At 36.3% G+C, this 20,655-nt stretch overlaps 1 protein-coding gene across 1 annotated transcript in view; it reads left to right on the top strand.

Annotated features, from left to right (window-relative positions):
- TTC6 (tetratricopeptide repeat domain 6) overlaps positions 1-20,182 on the top strand; it is a 188,555-nt gene extending 168,373 nt beyond the window's left edge. Inside the window, 5 exon segments of the mRNA XM_044918209.1 lie at positions 6,982-7,192; positions 10,015-10,167; positions 11,232-11,402; positions 19,376-19,601; positions 20,046-20,182. Of these exon segments, the coding sequence (XP_044774144.1) occupies positions 6,982-7,192; positions 10,015-10,167; positions 11,232-11,402; positions 19,376-19,601; positions 20,046-20,182 (898 nt within the window).
- The last annotated feature ends 473 nt before the right edge of the window (positions 20,183-20,655 follow it).

Here is a 20,655-nt window from a genome sequence, read left to right as displayed (position 1 = left end):
AGTAGGGGGATCCTAAGCTTGTCTCTTCCCTTGAACACAGCTCGATAGTTATCAAGTCATTCTAAACACCCAAGAAATCAATCAGCGGTCTACAAAAAAAACAAAAACTGCAAGTCTACAAGTAGAAAAGTGACCACCTTTGGAAAGTAGGAGACATGGAGTTGACTTGGGGGAGATATAGCTCTGGATACATTGGTGGGGAGGGAGCCTGCTTACGGAGGCTACCACAAAGTATTAGAAGCCATGGAGTGTAAAATCTGAACTTTTAGTAGTCCACTGCCATGGAGGATGTGCCTGGCTTAAAGGTGTTCAGGTAGCAAAGTGGGGCAGAATCCCAGGACCGAAAGCATGGTCTGAAAGAATTCTTTGGAAGAATTAATAAGATCGATAAACTCCTAGCCAGACTTATCAAAAAGAAATGAGAAAGGACCCAAATTAATAAAGTCATGAATGAAAGAGGAGAGATCATGACCAACACCAAGGAAATACAGACAATTTTAAGGACATATTATGAACAACTATATGCCAACAAATTAGGCAATCTGGAAGAAATGGATGCATTCTTGGAAACTTATAAACTACCAAAACTGTTTGAAAATCTGAACAGACCCATAACGAGCAAGGAAATTGAAGTAGTAATCAAAAACCTCCCAAAAAACAAGAGTCCAGGGCCAGATGGCATCCCAGGGGAATTCTACCAAACATTTAAAGAAGAGTTAATACCTATTCTTCTGAAGCTGTTTCAAAAAATAGAAATGGAAGGAAAACGTCCAAACTCATTCTATGAGGCCAGCATTACCTTGATCCCAAAACCAGACAAAGACCACATCAAAAAGGAGAATTACAGACCAATATCCCTGATGAAGATGGATGCCAAAATTTACTCACCAGGATACTAGCCAATAGGATCCAATAGTACATGAAAGAGATTATTCACCATGACCAAGTGGAACTTATTCCTGGGCTGCAAGGGTGGTTCAACATTTGTAAATCAATCAATGTGATATATCACATTAATAAAAGAAAGGACAAAAGACATATGATCTTCTCAATTGATGCAGAAAAAGCATTTGACAAAATACAGCATCCTCTCTTGATTAAAACTCTCCACAGTGTAGGGATAGAGGGAATATACCTCAATATCATAAAAGCCATCTATAAAAAGCCCACAGCAAATATCATTCTCAATGGGGAAAAACTGAGAGCTTTCCTCCTAAGATCAGGAACATGACAGCATGCCCACTCTCACTGCTGCTGTTCAACATAGTACTAGAAGTCCTAGCCTCAGCAATCAGACAACAAAAAGAAATACAAGGCATTCAAATTGGCAAAGAAGAAGTCAAACTCTCACGATCTGCAGATGACATGACACTTTATGTGGAAAACCCAAAAGAATCCACCCCAAAATTGCTAGAACTCATACATGAATTCAGCAAAGTTGCAGGATATAAAATCAATGCACAGAAATCAGTTGCATTTCTATGCACCAATAATAAAGCAGCAGAAAAAGGAATCAAGGAATCGATCCCATTTGCATTTGCACCAAAACCAATAAGATACCTAGGAATAAACCTAACTAAAGAAGTAAAAGATCTGTGTACTCTGAAAGCTACAAAGCACTTATGAAGAAATTGAAGAGGACACAAAGAAATGGAAAAGCATTCTGTGCTCATGGATTGGAAGAACAAACATTGCTAAAATGCCTATACTACCCAAAGCAATCTACACATTTAATGCAATCCCTATCAAAATACCACCAACATTTTCCAAAGAGCTAGAACAAACAATCCGAAAATTTGTTTGGAACCACAAAAGATTCCAAATAGCCAAAGGAATTTTGAAAAAGAAAAAACTGGAATCATCACAATTCCTGATTTCAGGCTATAGTACAAAGCTGTAGTCATCAAGACAGTATGGTACTGGCACAAAAACAGACACAGAGATCAATGGAACAGAACAGATAACCCAGGAATGGTCCCACAACTCTATGGTCAACTAATCTGGACAAAGCAGGTAAGAATATCCAGTGGAAAAGGGACAGTCTGTTCAACAAATGGTATTGGGAAAACTGGACAGCAACATGCAGAAGAATAAAACTGGGCCACTTTCTTATACCATACACAAAAATAAATTCAAAATGGAGGAAAGACCTACATGTGAGACAAGAATCCATCAAAATCCTAGAGAAGAACACAGGCAGAAACCTTTCTGACCTTGGCCATAGCAACTTCTTACTAGACATGTCGCTGAAGGCAAGGGAAACAAAAAAGCAAAAATGAACTATTGGGACGTCATCAAGATAAAAAGCTTCTGTACAGCAAAGGAAACAATCAACAAAACTAAGAGGCAGCCTATGGAATGGGAGAAGATGTTTGCAAATGATATATCTGATAAAGGGTTACTATCCAAAATCTATAAAGAACTTATCGAACTCAACACCCAAAGAAAAAATAATCCAGTCGAGAAATGGGCAGAAGACATGAATAGATGCTTTTCCAAAAAAGACATCCAGATGGTTAACAGACACATGAGAAGATGCTCAACATCACTCATCATCAGGGAAATACAAATCAAAACCACGATGAGACACCACCTCACACAGGTCAGAATGGCTAAAATTAACAACACAAGAAACAACAGATTTTGCAGGGATGTAGAGAAAGGGGAACCCTCTTGAACTGTTGGTGGGAATGCAAACTGGTGTAGCCACTCTGGAGAACAGTATGGAAGTTCCTCAAAAAGTTAAAATAGAACTACCCTATGATCCAGCAATTGCACTACTAGGTATTTACCCAAAGGGTACAAAAATACAGATTCGAAGGGGTACATGCACCCCAATGTTTATAGCAGCATTATCAAAAATAGCTAAACTATGGAGAGAGTCCATTTGTCTATCAACTGATGAATGGATAAAGAAGAGGGGGTATATATAAATATACAATGGAATATTACTCAGCCATCAAAAAGATGAAATCTTGCCATTTGCATGACATGTATGGAGCTAGAGTGTATTATGCTAAGCAAAATGAGTCAGTCAGAGAAAGACAAATACCATATGCTCTCACTCATATGTGGAATTTAAGAAACAAACCAGATGAACATATGGGAAGGGGGAAAAAAAGGGGAGAGAGAAACAAACCATAAGAGACTCTTATGATAGAGAACAAAGTGAGGCTTGATGGAGGGAGGTGGGTGGGGCATGGGCTAGATGGGTGATGGGTATTAAGGAGGGCACTTGTGATGAGCAGTGGGTGTTGTATGGAAGTGAGGAACCACTGAATTCTACTCCAGAAACCAATATTGCACTGTATGTTAACTAAAATTAAAAAACAACAACCAAAAAACTTCAGTGATGGTAACTAGATAGGTATAGAAAAATAGCTTCAATTTATTGCTTCATTTTTTCTTTTAAAATTGGTTAGTTTATACAAAAGGTGAGATTGTATTTTATAAACTGTATATTGGTGTATGTTCTTACAAAGGATTTTTAATTTCTTTCTGGGTATGAGTGGGGCAATGTGTATGATGCAAATGGATGTTAATATACTAGAAGTATTTCAATGATTTATGAGAAAACTATGAGAGAACTGAGATTGCTGTGGAAATTTCAGTTTACATAATCACCATAGGTATGCATCATAAGTAAATAGTTTGCTGTTACCCATAGATGGAAATACTGAGCACAACAACCTATCAGATAAATGCATTTTATACAGAATTATTACTGTCTAATTATTCTTGATAAAGAATTTGTTATGCAAAGCAATCTTGAGAAAGATGAACAAAGCTGGAGGTATCACAGCCCCAGATTTCAAACTATACTACAAAGCTGTAGTGATCAAAACAGTATGGTACTAGCACAGAAATAGATACATAGATCAACGGAACAGGATAGAGAACCCAGAAAGAAACTCATGTTTGTATGATCAATTGATCTACTACAAAAGAGGCAAGAATATACAATGGCGAGAAAGTCTCTTTTTGAGACAGATTCTCATAAATGCTGTTGGAAAAACCAGACAGCTACATGCAGAAGAATGAAACTGGACCGCTTTCTTACACATACACAGAAAGGAACTCCAAATGGATTAAAACCTAAATGTGATACCTGAAACCATGAAAGTCCCAAAAGAAAACATAGGCAGTAATCTCCTGGAAACCAGCCTTAGTGACATTTTTTTTTGGATATGTCTCCTCAGGCAAGGGAAACAAAGGCAAAAACAAACTATTGGGACTACACCAAAATAAAAAGTTTTGCACAGCAAAAGAAACCATGAACAAAAAGAAAAGGCAGAGAATGGGAGAATGAATGGGAGAAGATATTTGCAATGATATATCTGATAAGGGGTTAATATCTAAAATATATAAAGAATTTATACAACTCAACACCAACCCCCCCCAAATAATTAGACTAAAATGGGCAGAGAACCTGTATAGACATTTTTCCAAAGAAAACATACAGATGGCAACAGGTACATGAAAAGATGCTCGACATCACTGATCATCAGGGAAATGCAAATTAAAACTACAAGGAGAAATCACCTCACACCAGTCAGAATAGCTAGTACCAAAAAGACAAGAAATAACAAGTGTTGGTGAGGATGTGGAGAAAAGGGAACCTTTGTGGTACACTGTTGAGAATATAAATTGGTGCAACCAGTGTGGAAAACATTAAGGAGTGTCCTTGAAAAATTAAAAATAGAAATACTGTATGATCCAGTAATTCCATTAATTTACCCAAAGAAAACAAAAACACTAATTGGAAAAGATCTATGCAACTGTGTGTTTATTGTGGCATTATTTATAACAGCCAAGATATGGAAGTAACACAAGTACCCTTGGATAGATGAATGGATAAAGATAGGGCACACACACACACACACACACACACAAGCGTGCGCGCGTGTGCCCGTGCATGCACACAATGGAATTACTCAGCCATAAAAAAGAATGAGATCTTGCCATTTGCAACAACATAATGGACCTAGAGGGTATTATGCTAAGTGCAATAGATCAGAGAAAGGCAAAAACTGTATGATTTCACTTAAATGTGGAAATTGAAAAAACAAGACAAATGAGCAAACAAAAACAGAAACAGGCTCATCAATACAGAGAACAGGTTGGTGGTTGCCAGTGAGGACAGGGGTGGGGAAAGGGGAAAATAGGTGAAAGGGATTGAGAGGTACAGAGGAAAAGATCTCTGTAAACAGAACACAACCTCAGGCCTTATTACCCTTATTTAGCAAACTCTCACCTCTCCAATAGTGCCAGTTATCAGGAGAGAAGCACAATTTCACTGTAAGCTACTGAGGGAAGTAAACCTGTGTTTTCTTAGTAACAATCCACAGAGAACTTAGTAGATAAACTGCCTCGTATATGTGAATGTTCACTTTCCGCCTGTTTGAATTATCAGAAGCCAAGCGTTCCTGGTATTCACTGCGGATTCTTGCACAATCTTCAGGCTGAACACTTGATGCCCCACCTTTGGGTAGTGTTTGCCAAAACATGGAGTAAATATCATAATCACCTCAATTATTCTTCATGGCTTAGGCATTAAAAAATATTCAATCACATTGCGAGAAATTGAAGTCCAGTCCTCAGGTTCAGTTTTCTGCAGACTACTGTAGTATCTAACTCCAATAGTTGTTTATTGTTATGGTTGCTTTCTGTTTATGGTATGAAATATTAATTTTCTATTTATGGGATTGAAATTAAGTTGTCTTTTGAAATAAATTAAGTAAAACAGTGATTTGACTTAGAGAAAAATATTCAGTAAATGATAGCGTAGGTAGAACATAGGGCAATTGTCACCAAGGAGGGGCTGAAGTTTGGGAAACTACTTTAAGAGATATTCCTGCATACTATCTAGGAGATGACAGTCTCTAGAACGGTTTCCCTTGTTTCCATGTATTTTATAAAGGAAAAATTAGCAAGGTAGTGATGCATCTTATTAAATTTTGAAACCTTTTTGAGAAGTAATGGCGAGGATGGGAAGAAGATGATAATCTTTATTGAGAGTTTCTTTGCTAAATGGTTTTCACGCATGCTCCCTTGTTCTAGTTTTTAGAAAAGATCCTAGATGTTCTCCGTGTCTGTTGAGACTGAATGTGGTTATCAGATACACATATAAAATGGAAAAGTGACCCTCTCCGCCCATGAACAAATATCTGATTCGTTCTCTAGCCCTCACCCCACCACAAGAGAATAATTAAGGATGAGAGATAGAGTTACCATTCGGTCACATCTATTCACAAGTTAATAAATCAAATGCATTTTACCTTTTCTCTTTTCTCCTTTCCTGGTATCCACAAAAAGTGTTTGCCTTTATAAAAGATCTGAAGTAAGGCCTCCCGTGTGATAAACATTTGGTTCCTTTCATTGTATAAGGAAATATTAAATACATAAATATATTTATTTTAATCTGTTTTAATAGCGTATTTCATCAATAATAGCATATGTTTTTCTGTATTGGCCACTGATAGCTGTTAAAAACAAGTTCAGGAATGCCATTCAGACATTTATAGTTCTGAAAAAAGAACTCTAAAATACCATCCCAACATATTCTGTTATAAAAATGGCTCTTACCTCCCTTTTTCCTTTCACCAAAATCTTCAAAGATCCTGTCAGACTTTCTTAGGTTATATGAACTTACTTCCTATGATGGATAATAAAAATGAAAAGTTTTTTTTTTTTATAAGGGTCAATGCAAATCTTCATGAATAAATTATCTGAAAAACAAACTGAGGGTTCTAGAGGGCAGGGGGTGGGAGGATGGGTTAGCCTGGTGATGTGTATTAAAGAGGGCACATTCTGCATGGAGCACTGGGTGTTATATGCAAACAATGAATCATGGAACACTACATCAAAAACTAATGATGTAATGTGTGGTGATTAACATAACAATAAAAAAGAAAAAAATTATATATAGAAAAGCACTTAGAAAATTCACCAGAAAGGATCAATATTTTCATTTATTTTCAGAAATAAAGAGTTTGAAGAAGCTGTTGATTTCTTCACCAGGGCTCTTAAAATTAATCCCTGTTTTCTGGATGCTTACGTTGGACGGGGAAATTCTTACATGGAATATGGTCATGAGAAAGCCACCAAACAAGCACAGAAGGACTTTCTGAAAGCGTTGCACATTAATCCAACATATATAAAAGCCAGAATTAGCCTTGGCTATAATTTGCAGGTAACATATAACAACACGTTAACCCATAAAAGCACCTTTTGGACAAGGGAAAGAATATATTTAGCCCTTTACTGGTGATTGGGATATATGTTATTTCTTTGGTCATGTACATTTTACCTTTCCCTTACTATCAGTATCCAGAGCAGAGCTTCTGCAGGGGTTTATTAGTTCCAGGGAGCTTACCTGTGGACCACACCCAGGGACCTGGCCTACTAGTGAGATGTGGACCCTTTGAACCTGAGTTTCCTTAATGCGTGTACCCCGCCTTACCTTACCCCCACTCTTACATACAACTTTTGAAATTTGCCTGGTGAGTTTCACATATAAGAACGTGGCTAACGTTTGTTTCACTAACTTATACTTGGGCCCCATAGGTATTGTCCTGTTGAATTAATGACAAGCTAGAGAGAATAAACAGTGTACGAAAGTTTTGAAGTGGACTTTAGTCATGCAGTGGATCAGACAACCACTGTATAGGGATTTAAGTCATCTTCCAAATGGCAATGAGCCCATACTGGGAAGGCAAGAGACCAGGTGTTTGTCTTTTCAGCAAAATGGGAGAGTGTTACTCTGTCTGTTACCAAGCAGGTCTCTGAGTGATTTCTGGAACACTCTGACCTGACCTATGCACTCACCAACCTATTTGCACTAATAAATATGTAGTGACATTCTTGGAATACAGTGCTAAGTGTGCTATATTTTCCATGAAGAGGAACGGAGCGATTTTAAATTTTCTTCTTTTTTTTAATATTCAAAATTTTAGAGAATGGGCAAAAAATTTGTTCAAATCACCGTAATCTGCAGAAATTCTTATTAATAATTTGCAATTAAAGTTGATTTTTTAAAATTTGAAAATGAGTTTGGCTGACCTAATAATATTAATAATATTGGAGGTGATTGTTAGGATTGGTGGTTATAGTGGGATATGCCCAAGAACTCATTAATAAGGGAAATAAGATTTCCCTTTGAGACTAAATTAGCCATCATTGGATCACAGTAGAAATTTACAAAGTCAACTTGAAGAGACAGGATGACTCCCAAAGCTGCAAGAGCTGACTGCAATACAATGAAATGTGTTAGCATCATCATTCATTGCATTCAGTAGGCATTTTACTGAGCCCCTAATATAGGAGAAGAAATGCTCTAGGCCTAGGGATACAGCAGTGAACCAAATATACTTGATTCTTCTGTGGAGTTTACTACCTAATAAAGAGATGAGTATCAAGCAACCATAGGAATAGTTATTTAATTATACTCGTGATACAAAGGAAAAGGATGAGTTTTAGGACAATTTATAACAAGGAAACCTAGATTTGTTTAAGGGGTAAGAAAGGAATTTTTGACAAATTAACATGTAAATTGAGTGTGAAAGACTAGTAATCAGTCAGTTAAGAGTTGAAGCTAGGACATAGTGAACAACCCTTTAGAAAGTCTTGTGAAAGAGACAGAGGGCCTAAGTGGATGGAGTGTTATGATAATAAGTGAGTGTTGTAGGACAGGCTAGAGAATTGGAAAAAGACTGGAGGTGAAGGCCTTGCGGGCCAGTTACAAATGTTAATATAATTAACCGAAGCAACAACATCAGATTTTTGTTTTATGAAGATCTTACTTGGTATGTATCAACCTGAAAGAAGATTGAGAAACACATCAGTAGGAAGAAGGATTGAATCAGGAAAGAAAGGACTGAGAAAAGAGAGAGAGGTTCATCCAAGTTCTGCCCAAGGGAAAGAGTAACCATTTGTTCAACAAATACTTAACAGATTTTCCTACTATGTGCCTCGCACTAGGGATAGCGAGGTTAGCTAAAACAGATTTCAGGAACAGATGACAGATATCCCATTGTGAGGCTGTTTGCAGCTTAATATTCTTATATTCCTTGTTTCTCCAATGAATTTGTTATGACAGTGTTGATTTTCACATAATTTGCCCAGAGGGAGAAGATTTGCCAGTTAAAGAACAGTGTGTAGTTATCTTACTAGTTTTATGCAAGAGTCACTGGGCTCAGTTTGGTTAATGTGAGTCAGCTTCCCACCTTCTGAGATTCTGGCAAGTTGGATTTTTAGCCTATGCAAATAAAGGACAGACTCTGGACTCAGTGGATTTATCAACTCACTACCTTACACTGATGATGTATTTAGTTGCTAGCTGGTCTTCTCTACGAAATATTCAGATACCTTTCAATTAACAGTGCCCCTCTCCTAACTTTTTTCTTGTTTTCCAGTTGGTGCTAAGGTTTATATAAACAAAAACTTGGTAGATTTGAATGCATTTTCCGTGGAATGTGTATAATGACCCTAAAATGCCAGATGCTGGTACAATTTATCAAAATAGGTCTCACACTATTAGTTTGTTCTCTTATTTATTCAATACATTTATTTTATTATGTTCATTATATATATATATATATATATATATATATATATATATATATATAATGTATAACTGAAGATTCAATGCCAGGCAATAAATACAATCTCTGCCTGTGTGTGTGGAGTTCAGTATAAACTTTGTGGTGATGATTGTCAGAAGCATTGGTGTTTCATATGGTGGCCATGATTGTATGTTGTCCAAGACTGGCATAAGAGATGACTCTGACAATTAGATTTGTTTTAATTAATTAAAATGTTAGCATAAATACTCAGAGGTAATTTAGTCAATTGAATGCACTCAGAGTACAGTCTACTTCCTTGTTTAAAATAGCTTAGATTTAGCACAATATAAATTTACCCTTACTAAAGGCTTTATTTGATTAAGTTAGAACCATAAACATTTGTCATGTTATGGACAATTTCCTACTTCAAGTAAATGAAAAATTTTTTTAGGCCCAAGGAAAATTCCAGAAAGCTTGGAATCACTTTACCATTGCCACAGAAGTTGATCCAAAATGCTACTTAGCCTATGAAGGAAGAGCTGTGGTCTGTCTTCAGATGGGTGATAATTTTGCTGCAATTCAAGATATTAATGCTGCCATAAAGGTAAAAATCCACTTAGATGATATTATCATTAGCATCAATTAACACCATTAATGAATAGGGTCATGTATCTTCTCTGTAACTTTTTTTTTTTTTAAGATTTTAGTTATTTATTTGACAGAGAGAGACACAGTGAGAGAGGGAACACAAGCAGGGGGAGTGGGAAAGGGAGAAGCAGGCTTCCCGCAGAGGAGGGAGCCCAATGCGGGGCTGGACCCAGGACCCTGGGATCATGACCTGAGCTGAAGGCAGACGCTTAATGACTGAGCCACCCAGGCGCCCCTCTCTGTAACTTTTTAAAGTAACTTGTAGGGAAAATAATATATATATATATATATTTTTTTCCCAAGAGATTTCTGAACAGTTTTTATGTCTTGCCAATTTTATAACTGAAGTACATTTAAAATCCAAAATATAAACTCATGATAAATGTTGATTCCTTTCAGTAAATGCAATTTATAGTTTCATGGGACATCAATATTATTTTGTCATAAAAAATGAATGCAAAACATAAAAAAATGTTCTGGGTTCAAAGGAACTAAAGAAAGAACAATACAAATCCCTAGATTCTTCTGTAGTTAAATGGCAAATAAAACCCTCAGGTTTTGTATACAGTGACAGAAAATTTTCTTTTCTTATAGCTTTTGGATTCTGTTTCTGTAGAAATGGGCAGATTTTGTAAACTTTGAGATGCGAAAAAAGGAAAGAACTGAAAGAAAGATAATTGCTACTACTTGGACAAATAAGCATGTTAACTATTTAATTTATTCTCCAGTGTAACGGAGTCAAACAAATAAGCTTCCTGCCAACCATGTCTATCCTTTGGAAAGGAACTGAGTAAAGCACTAAGATTATTTGTTTTATTGCAACCAAATCAACAAAGGGTTGACACTGAATCAACTTCATACCGAGTCCTTTCTCAAAATATTTGCTCTAATGGGGTTTCACCTGCACTATAAAATTACTCATTTCCCACAAGTAGATTTCATAACATTCATTTTTACAGACATGAAATTGGAGATACATACTGTTCCCAGATGCTAAACACTCATACTATTATATTGCAGATCAATACTACAGCAGAATTCTTGACAAATCGTGGTGTGATTAACGAGTTTATGGGTCAACAACAGAATGCAATGAAAGACTATCAAGCAGCAATTTCTCTAAACCCCATGTATTCACTGGCTTACTTTAATGCAGGAAATATCTATTTTCACCATAGGCAGTTTTCTCAGGTAATGAGTTTTCCTTAACATTTTATTTTTGACACTAAATGCTTTCTTTGTTATATAGAATTTCAAAAAGCAATCCTTACATCACAGGCTAATCATTCATTAACTCTTTTTTAAAAAGTTCTCTTTCATAAGAATGTTTGTGATTATTTATTACATGTTCACATCTCTATGGATTTATTCTCCTCATTATCATCAACCATTCAACACTTGTCCAGTAAACATTGTTCTGGACTTTCCCCAAATGTGGGCCATTGCCTTGCTGTCCATTATTGCCAGCTTCTGGCCTAGAATCCTCTCTCTGCCCCCACTTAGACAAATCTCAGACTTCCTTCAAGACTCTTTTACACTGATGTGATTATCTAACTCATCTTAATTGCTGCCTTTCCTAAATTTTAGTCACATGAGCATTTGACTGGGAGTGAGGTGATAAGGATGTCAGTTCTGGTTTTATAACATCTTAATCATTTTAGAATGTCTGAAATGAAAGTATTGGGTTATTAGATGATATTTTTTATATTTTGAATTTATTTTATTTGCACTGTAATGCACTTACATAATTCAAACTCAATTTTAACTTTTTATTTATATTCACTCTTTTGTTCTTTATTTTCAACTTATCTTGTTCTTTGCCTGTCTCTGAGTCAGAAGTTTCACTCATTGTCACCCTTTAATTTATACTGTGATGAGTTGTCAAGGTTAGGCCATTTCCCTAAGTACTGCTTCTAGCAGTATCCTATGTATTTCGGTCTGTAATGTTTGTTTGTTTTTTTCCTAAAACGTTACACCTGAAATGTTATTTCCCCTTGGACTAAAGAATAAATTAATAGGACACTTAAAATGTCCAGGTGGAAGGGCTTTTATATTTTCTAATTTTGGAGTTTATTGAGTTTTAATGTGGTCTTCTATATGCCAACTTAAAAAAAAAATGCTCCAGGAGCCTTTTCAAAAAAGAATTTCTACTATAAGGATATAGAGTTAAAAATATCCGTATAAGATCTAGCTTATAAGTTATGTTTTTAATTTAGCCTATATCCACACTTGTTTTTCATTTGGTTTATTTTGGAGTGAAAAAGGTGTAAGTACCTTAAAATTAGTGTTTTCTTTACATCTCTTGTAATTTCTACTTTATGAAAATTGCTGCCACATTATTATTTTATACAGATATTCATACGCATTACATATGAATTGTGAATGCATTTCAAATGCCCTCTGTTTCTTTAAAATGGTTTTAGGAATAAATTCTGATATGAAGATCATAACCTCTGATTTCATTTGGTTTGCTTTTGCCTGGTATTCCTTTGCCCTTCCCTTTATTTTCAGTTCAGAATCCTTTATTTCAGGTTTGTATCTCTTTTATACAGCATAGAGTTAGATTTTGCTTTAGATGGCAATTTGAAAATACTCAGCTTTTAATAATAATAATAATAAAATTTTGGCATGGTTGATCTTAGTTCTGTTATTTAATGTCATATTTCCTTTGTACACGTATTTGATATATTTTATTCTGTGGTCTACTTTAATTATTTTCAAAGGTAAGTAGGTTTACAGTTTTGCTTTAGTGATTACCTTTATAAAAATACCTTTATACTCTTAGTTCCTTATTTCTTTAGTTTCTCTATTACGAACAACAATAAAATTGCCATTTAATCTCTTCTTCCCTTACTCTTCCCTCTCATCCATTTGTTGATTTTAGTTAATAGTATTCTTTCTCTTTAAAAAAATTATATTTTTATTCTTAAATGTGTATAAGCTTACAGTGTCAGCTGGCGCCAGCCTTCTACTCTGTCTCTATTCTCCCATTTTGTTGTGAGTTTCATTATTCCTCCACTGCCAAAGGGCTTAATATTTGCAAACTATTTTGTTACCCTTATTTCACATTTTAGTCTTAGTTCTCCAGTTAAGTATATTCAGTTCTCATCACCAGACTTTTTGCCAAAGTTTCCCTCCCAACCACTCATTTCTTGGTTGCCTGAAATTGGTCTTCTAGCAGAGTCCTGAGAAAGGGCTCATGAGAACAATATTCCTTGAATCTTTTTTATGTTCATAGCTGTTTGCCTGCAGTGTTTACAACTTAAGGCAGCTTGTCTGGGTTTAAAATTCTGAGTCACTTTTTCTTTCCTTGAGTGTCTTAAGTGTTGTTTCCCTATTTTCTGGTTTTGTATGTTGGTGTCAAAAAATGATCTTTTTGATGGAAACCTGATTTTCATTATTTTATCAGTGACTTCTTTTTGTCAAGATAACCAAAGATTTCTTTTTTTAAGTAAAAAGTTTTGCCAAGATATGTCTCAGAGTTGACCATTTGGAGTCAGTTTTAAAGTACACAGTGTGCATTTTCAATATGTAGATTTCAGAAAAGTTTTGTTGAATTTAGTATAAAATTTTTTTTGTTTCATTATTCTCTTCATTGGGAATAAATGCCAATTATTATATATAAGATGCCCTTTGACTTCTATATACCAATTATTTTTTCTCATGTTTTATATCTCTTAGTTTTTATTTCATTTTTTTGCCTTTTTCACATCTCTCCTCTAAATCTTTCCTTTGTTCTCTGAAATCTCTATTATCCCCTGTGGACCTTATAGATCAGGTTTTTAAAAAATAAATATTTTTTTTCTAGTTTCATCTCATTTCCATGTCTTACCTTCCTGGCTGCCTCATTTCTGAGATCCTTCATTTCTGATTTCTTTTTTCTTTTTTTTTTTTAAAGATTTTATTTATTTATTTGAGAGAGAGAGTGAGAGAGAGAGAGAGCACAAGAGGGAGGAGCGGGAGAAGGAGAAGCAGACTCCCTGCCGAGCAGGGAGCCCGATGCGGGACTCGATCCCGGGACTCCAGGATCATGACCTGAGCAGAAGGCAGTCACTTAACCAACTGAGCCACCCAGGCGCCCTCATTTATTTTTTCTTAAAGGCAATTGCTCCCTTAGCAATTTTTTTCTAGTTCATTTTGAAACGTTATGTTATAATTTTTGTCTACGTTGTACCAATACTTTTTTATCTGGTGAGTTTCTATTCTCTTTCCAAAAATTAGGCTATCATTTTTCATCCTTGTTTTTACAACGAAGGCAGGCAAATTACTTTTCCGTTACTCACATTTGGAGGAGATAAATTTTGTTCCTTGACTAATAGCAGAGATTCTTATGGGAATCAGGGTGATGAGCCATGGTAACTGTCCAAGTTGCTCTCCCTTTGATGCTATGACAAAGGACTTTACAAAATGTCCTCTCTAGCCTAGCTGGTCTGGGAAGGCTTCTACCACAAGCTCTGTGTTTCTCACAACTTTTCACAACCCTTGCCTTCTAAGATGACATACTCATTGTATTTTATTTCTTTTAAGATTTTATTTATTTATTTGACAGAGAGAGAGTGAGAGAGCACAAGCAGGGGGAGAAGCAGAGGGAGAGGGAGAAGCAGGCTCCCCACTGAGCAGGGAGCCCAACCTGGGGCTCGATCCCAGGATCCTGGGATCATGACCTGAGCCGAAGGCAGATGCTTAACCGACTGAGCCACCCAGGAACCCCTGACATACTCATTTTAAAAAGCTATTTTTATTGCTTGCATTCTCCGAGACCTGTAACCTCTGTGTTCTCTTGTGCCACCTAATACTGCCACCATATCCCTTAATAAAATGATCATTGGGTCATCTTTATGTACCAAGAGGCTATGGTTCTTGTCTCTATTTTGCTGGAAAAGTTCAGCAAATACTTCCTTATACCACTTAGCTCTTCATTCCTTCAATCTCCTTATATTTATGATGTACCTGCCACGTATGAGGCATTAATAATACCCTGAGGGTGCAGAGCTAAACAAGATAAGAAAGACTTTTTTTTTTTTTCTGATGGAACTTACTTTTTCTTGGAGGAAGAAATAGAAAATAAACAAGAAAATATTAGTAGCGATGAACATTGAATACAGTCTCACATAAGCATTATTCTATCAGTCTGAGCACATGTGTAGGCCTCTAGGAGATTGAGAGTGCCTGAGTGGAGAGAAGGGGTTCAAGGAGCAAGCTCTGGGGGAAGACCGATGTTTAAGAGTGAAGCAGAGAGGAGACGCCAGAGAGTAGGCCGAGAAGAGAGCATCCAGCCAGGATGATGGGAAGAAAAGCAGCAGAGTCTGATAACACCTTCAGAATCATGTGCTTTAAGAAGGGAAAAGTGTCCTGAGTCAAACGCTGTTGGGCGAGGTCAAGGAAGAGGAGCTTGGAGGAAGTCCCTGATGATTTTGGCAAGAACATTGTTGCGACAGTGGTGAGACAGAGCCTTGAGTAGGTAAGGGTTGTGGAGGAAATGTGAGGTGAAGAATTAGAGCAGTTCAACTGGTTCAGGAAGACCCTTAAAAAGGAGGGTGGGGTGGCTAGGAGTTCTGAGGAGAAAAGAGAAAATGTGAAGTAACTGTTACAGAAAGTAGTACGGTGAGCATACTAGGGAAGTGTGGTAACCAGACAACATTAAGCTCTGTGTTCTTTCTTCTCTGTCTTGATGTATACTGGATGCTTGGGCTTCACAGTGTACATGCCCTCCAGAGTTAAGCAGACTTTGCAAGTAGTTATGCAGATATGCTATATTTTAGTATGCTAGAGGCCTCTTTGGGGAGGAAATGGCTTCTGTTCCCTGCTCCCTACCTCCTCAACCTTTGTTTCTAACTGTCCTGGAAGGAAGATTTAGGGGCAGGAAGAAGGGTCCCTCAATAGATCAAATAATCCCTAGAAGCTTCAAATCTAGATATGTTCTGGCTTCTTTTATCATTAATTAGTGACTTAATAATTTTAAATCACTTTTGGATGAGCTACGTGCATGCATCATGAACTATGGTGACTTTAAAAAAATAACTGGATCTGTTTTTTAATTAATTAGAGATATTAAGGCATTAGACCAATTGTTAAAAAATCAAGGCCATCATTGTGGTAGGTGTCTTTGGCCTTTAATTGTTTCATAGCCATTACTCCTATACTTCAAGTTACTTCATTAATGGATAGGATTTTATTTTCTAAGCAATATATTTTGAAGCCATAATAGAAAGTTATATTATTCACAGTTAGGCATATTATTGTGTGTTACTGAATTCTTTTATCTTAGCTGAAGTAGGCATTGGCTCCTACCTGATTGAAGTAATTCTTTTGTGATGTAGAATAGTGTGGCCTTTATTGATCATTTACTGGTTAATTAAAATGAAACCTAAGTTACTTATTGAAGAAAGTCTTGGCCCTACTTGGAGTCATTTCCTTGCCTCATTTCTGATGATCTGATGATTCTGATCATCCAGCCTTCTGTTCGGGAGTGAATTCTCTTTAAGCTCTTCACAGAAGGATGTCAATTCTGCCACCCTCTTAACAGATTCTTCTAATTGCACTTAGCTGCCATATAGAATAGTTTCATCCAAAAATGAGATGGGTTATACAATCTTGATCTAATGCCTCTCGAAAGTCAGAGGCAGCAAAATTCATGGAGAATTGCCTTAGGGTTATGTTGTCTCTCTGTTTGTAGACACTAGGAAGAAATGATATATCAATAATAATTGAGTTGAAAATAATTGATATTTTGAATATATATGGATATTTTGTATATACTTTACATATTAACCTCACTTAATCCTAAAAGCAGCACTGGAAGTAGAGTTCTGTTTGTTACTTCCATTTTACAGACAGGAAAACTGGGTACAAAAGTTACTCACCCAAAGATATAGAGATAACAAGTGGTGGAGCCAGGATTTGAACCTAGAAATCTGGCTCCGTGGTTTGAGCTCTTGGCCACCATGCTACCGGTGTTCCATTTCACTCATGATGGAAGTGAATTGAAATCAAATCCCTGGGAAACATAGAGAAAAATAGTTCAGTGATGGAGACAGAGAGAATGATCTGAGAGGTAAGAGAAAAACCAGAGAGACACTCTTACCAAGGACAGAGAATTTTACAAAGGAAGGAGAGATCAGAAGTGTCCATGCCACAGAAATGTGCCGAAAGTAAAGAACTAGAAAATGTCCATTGGTCTTGGGGACATCTACAGCCTTAGCAAGACTGGAATTCACAAAATAGGGGGAGATAGATAGAAGCAAGATTGTGGTGTGTTGGGAAAAACTGAATAGTAAAAAATCGGAGAACAACCCATATTGTTAACAATGACTTTTCCTTTAAGTGAAGTAAGTTTTAAAGTAGAAGCCAAATTTTTATCCATCATGGAATTAGAGAAGAGATTCCTATCATGAGTAGTAGGATGTCTAATCAGCATCTGAAGCTATTTGTGGTGAAAGGCCATTTAAAAATTCTAACTTATTATTCATCAATATGTTACTAAAACACAATATAAACAGGTTACTGGAAATATATTCATGTGCTGGAATGTCATAGCCACGTCAAAATGCTATAAACGGTACTAATGGTTTACTCTTAGTTTCTGTACTTACTCTCTTTACAGAGCTGTAGTAAATGATTTCTCAGACTGAGACTCCAAAACCAGTCTACAGACCACACTTTGAAGGGTCCTTTCAGCTCCATGATGAGTAGAGAATGATCTAGAGTCTGATTTTCTTGACAAGTAGATTATTTTCCTCTCTTCCTTCTTCATAACTTTCATAGTGTCACTAAGTTTTTATCCCTTTTTGTTATGGTTTAGAATCTTATTTAGAAAATTCATTTACCGGGTGCCTGGGTGGCTCAGTTGGTTAAGCGACTGTCTTCGGCTCAGGTCATGATCCTGGAGTCCTGGGATTGAGTCCCACATCGGGCTCCCTGCTCAGCGGGGAGTCTGCTTTTCCCTCTGACCCTCCCCACTCTCATGCTCTATCTCATTCTCTCTCTCAAATAAATAAATAAAATCTTTATAAAAAAAAAGAAAATTCATTTACCTTTTTAGCTCTTAGATACTCTGCTTTTATATGAAAAATATTAATTTTCTAACATTTTATCTTGTTATGACCTTCCTTTCTAATTTATATTTTACCTTTTCCTGGTGCTGTATAAGGATGTGGGATTTGAGGGGTAAGTAGTGGAGCATTTCACCTCAGCAAGGAGTAGTATTTTATCACTGACATTATCGAGATTTGCCAACACGTGGTGATAATAAAAAGCAAACTGACTTTTGGCTGGTTTTATTATTGTTTTTTACATTGTCTAGACAATGCACCTCTTTTTAAAAAAATCTTATTTATTTATTCGACATAGAGAAAGAGAGAGATCATGAGTAGGCAGACAGGCAGGCACAGGCAGAGGGAGAATCAGGCTCCCCGCTGAGCACAGAGCTGGATGCAGGGCTCAATTCCAGAACCCTGGGATCATGACCTGAGCCGAAGGCAGATGCTTAACCAACTGAGCTACCCAGGCACCCCATGCACCTCTTTTTCAACTCTATCTGGGATGAAATGCTTCCACTTCCCCCTTGGCATGCCAATGTCCTTATTTTATTTTATTTTAGCATTTTTTTATTATGTTATGTTAATCACCATACATTACATCATCAGTTTTTGATGTAGTGTTCCATGATTCATTGTTTGTGCATAACACCCAGTGCTCCATGCAGAATGTGCCGTCCTCAATACCCATCACCAGGCTAACCCATCCCCCCACCCCCCCTTCCCCTCTAGAACCCTCAGTTTGTTTCTCAGAGTCCAAATAGTCTCTCATGGTTCGTCTCCCCCTCCGATTTCCCCCCCTTCATTCTTCCCTTTCTGCTATCTTCTTCTTCTTCTTTTTTTTTTTAACATATAATGTATTATTTGCTTCAGAGGTATAAGTCTGTGATTCAACAGTCATACACAATTCACAGTGCTCACCATAGCACATACCTTCTCCAATGTCTATCACGCAGCCACCCCATCCCTCCCACCCCCCACCACTCCAACAACCCTCAGTTTGTTTCCTGAGATTAAGAATTCCTCGCCAATGTCCTTATTTTAAATTAAGGGCAAAAGTGCTTCAGATTGCTATATAGCTGCCAATTAAAATATATTCAAATTATCATCATCTTCACCATTTTATAGGCCAGTGACTACTTCTCAACGGCTTTAAAGTTTGATCCAGAAAATGAATGTGCTACCATGAATCGAGCTATTGCCAATACAATATTAGAGAAATACAAAGAAGCAAAAGAAGATTTTGCATATGTGGTTGAAAGCTGTCCCTTCTGGGCTGCAGTATATTTTAACAGAGCACACTTACACTGTTGTTTAAAGCAATATGAACTAGCTGAGGAAGACCTAAGTAAAGGTATTTTTGTTTTATAACTTTGGGGTAAAATCACAGTGGTTGATATGTTTGTTTTTAGACAATAAAAAGAAGAAAATCATCAGGTCTATCTGTCTAGGTAAGCTTACATAAGAATTAATGTTTTTATATAGCATATCTTTAATGCCATCAGTATAGATTCCTTCATGGAATAATTTAAAGTGTGGATAAGCTGAGATACAGAAAATCATTAGGGAAACCAGACATAAACAATGCCAGCCTTTCAGGGAGAGACATTGTACTGTGTTCCTCAAGTTAGTTTTCTTAGATTTAATCTTTTTAATTTTACCAAATAATACTTGCATTTGAAGAAAAATGCTTCCAAATAAGCAATGCTAAAGTTCTTATACAATTTTTATTTTTAAAACATGAGACCATTTTCCAGGGTTATCATAAAACGTATCTTGAAATGTTTTTCTTTTACAGCTCTGTCTTTGAAGCCTGATGACCCCCTAGTATATAAGCTTAGAGCAGACGTTCGTGGTAAAATAGGTCTGACTGAGGAAGCTGTGGCTGACTATATTCAAGCGCTCAACCTTCAAGAATATGCCTCAGTGATATGATTGCAGAGACTATTGTTTCTGCAGCAATCTACACAGCTCTTCTTCCCGAAATTGAAACTTATTTGTTGTTTAAAAGGTTGCGCTATCTCCATTATTGCATTCATTATGTTTTGTTGTCTATATAACCCTTCAATTCATTTTAACAATATATTTATATTATATATTAATTACAAAGCATCTAGATCATTTTCTGCATATCTGAGAAAGCTAATAATAACAATTTCTTCATAGGGTGCAGCATTTAAATGGGGATGTTTTTAAAGGAATATTAACATTCAAAATATTTTCTTTAAGGTAAATTAATTCCTTTTGAAATAATATAATCTTCATGATTATAGAAAAAGTGTCATTGACCTTTTCATCAATATGTACTCATAATGTATTAACAGTATCCAGGTTTAAAAAAATAAATACAGAGCTGATGGCTATAAAGAAATTAAGTACATTTCTTCTCTCTTCCTGTAAACAATGTC

Source organism: Neomonachus schauinslandi, chromosome 9 (assembly GCF_002201575.2).
Source record: "Neomonachus schauinslandi chromosome 9, ASM220157v2, whole genome shotgun sequence".
Taxonomy (NCBI): Eukaryota; Metazoa; Chordata; class Mammalia; order Carnivora; family Phocidae; genus Neomonachus; species Neomonachus schauinslandi.
The sequence above is the reverse complement of the archived record's forward strand: the minus strand, read 5'-3'. Positions and strand labels throughout refer to the sequence as shown.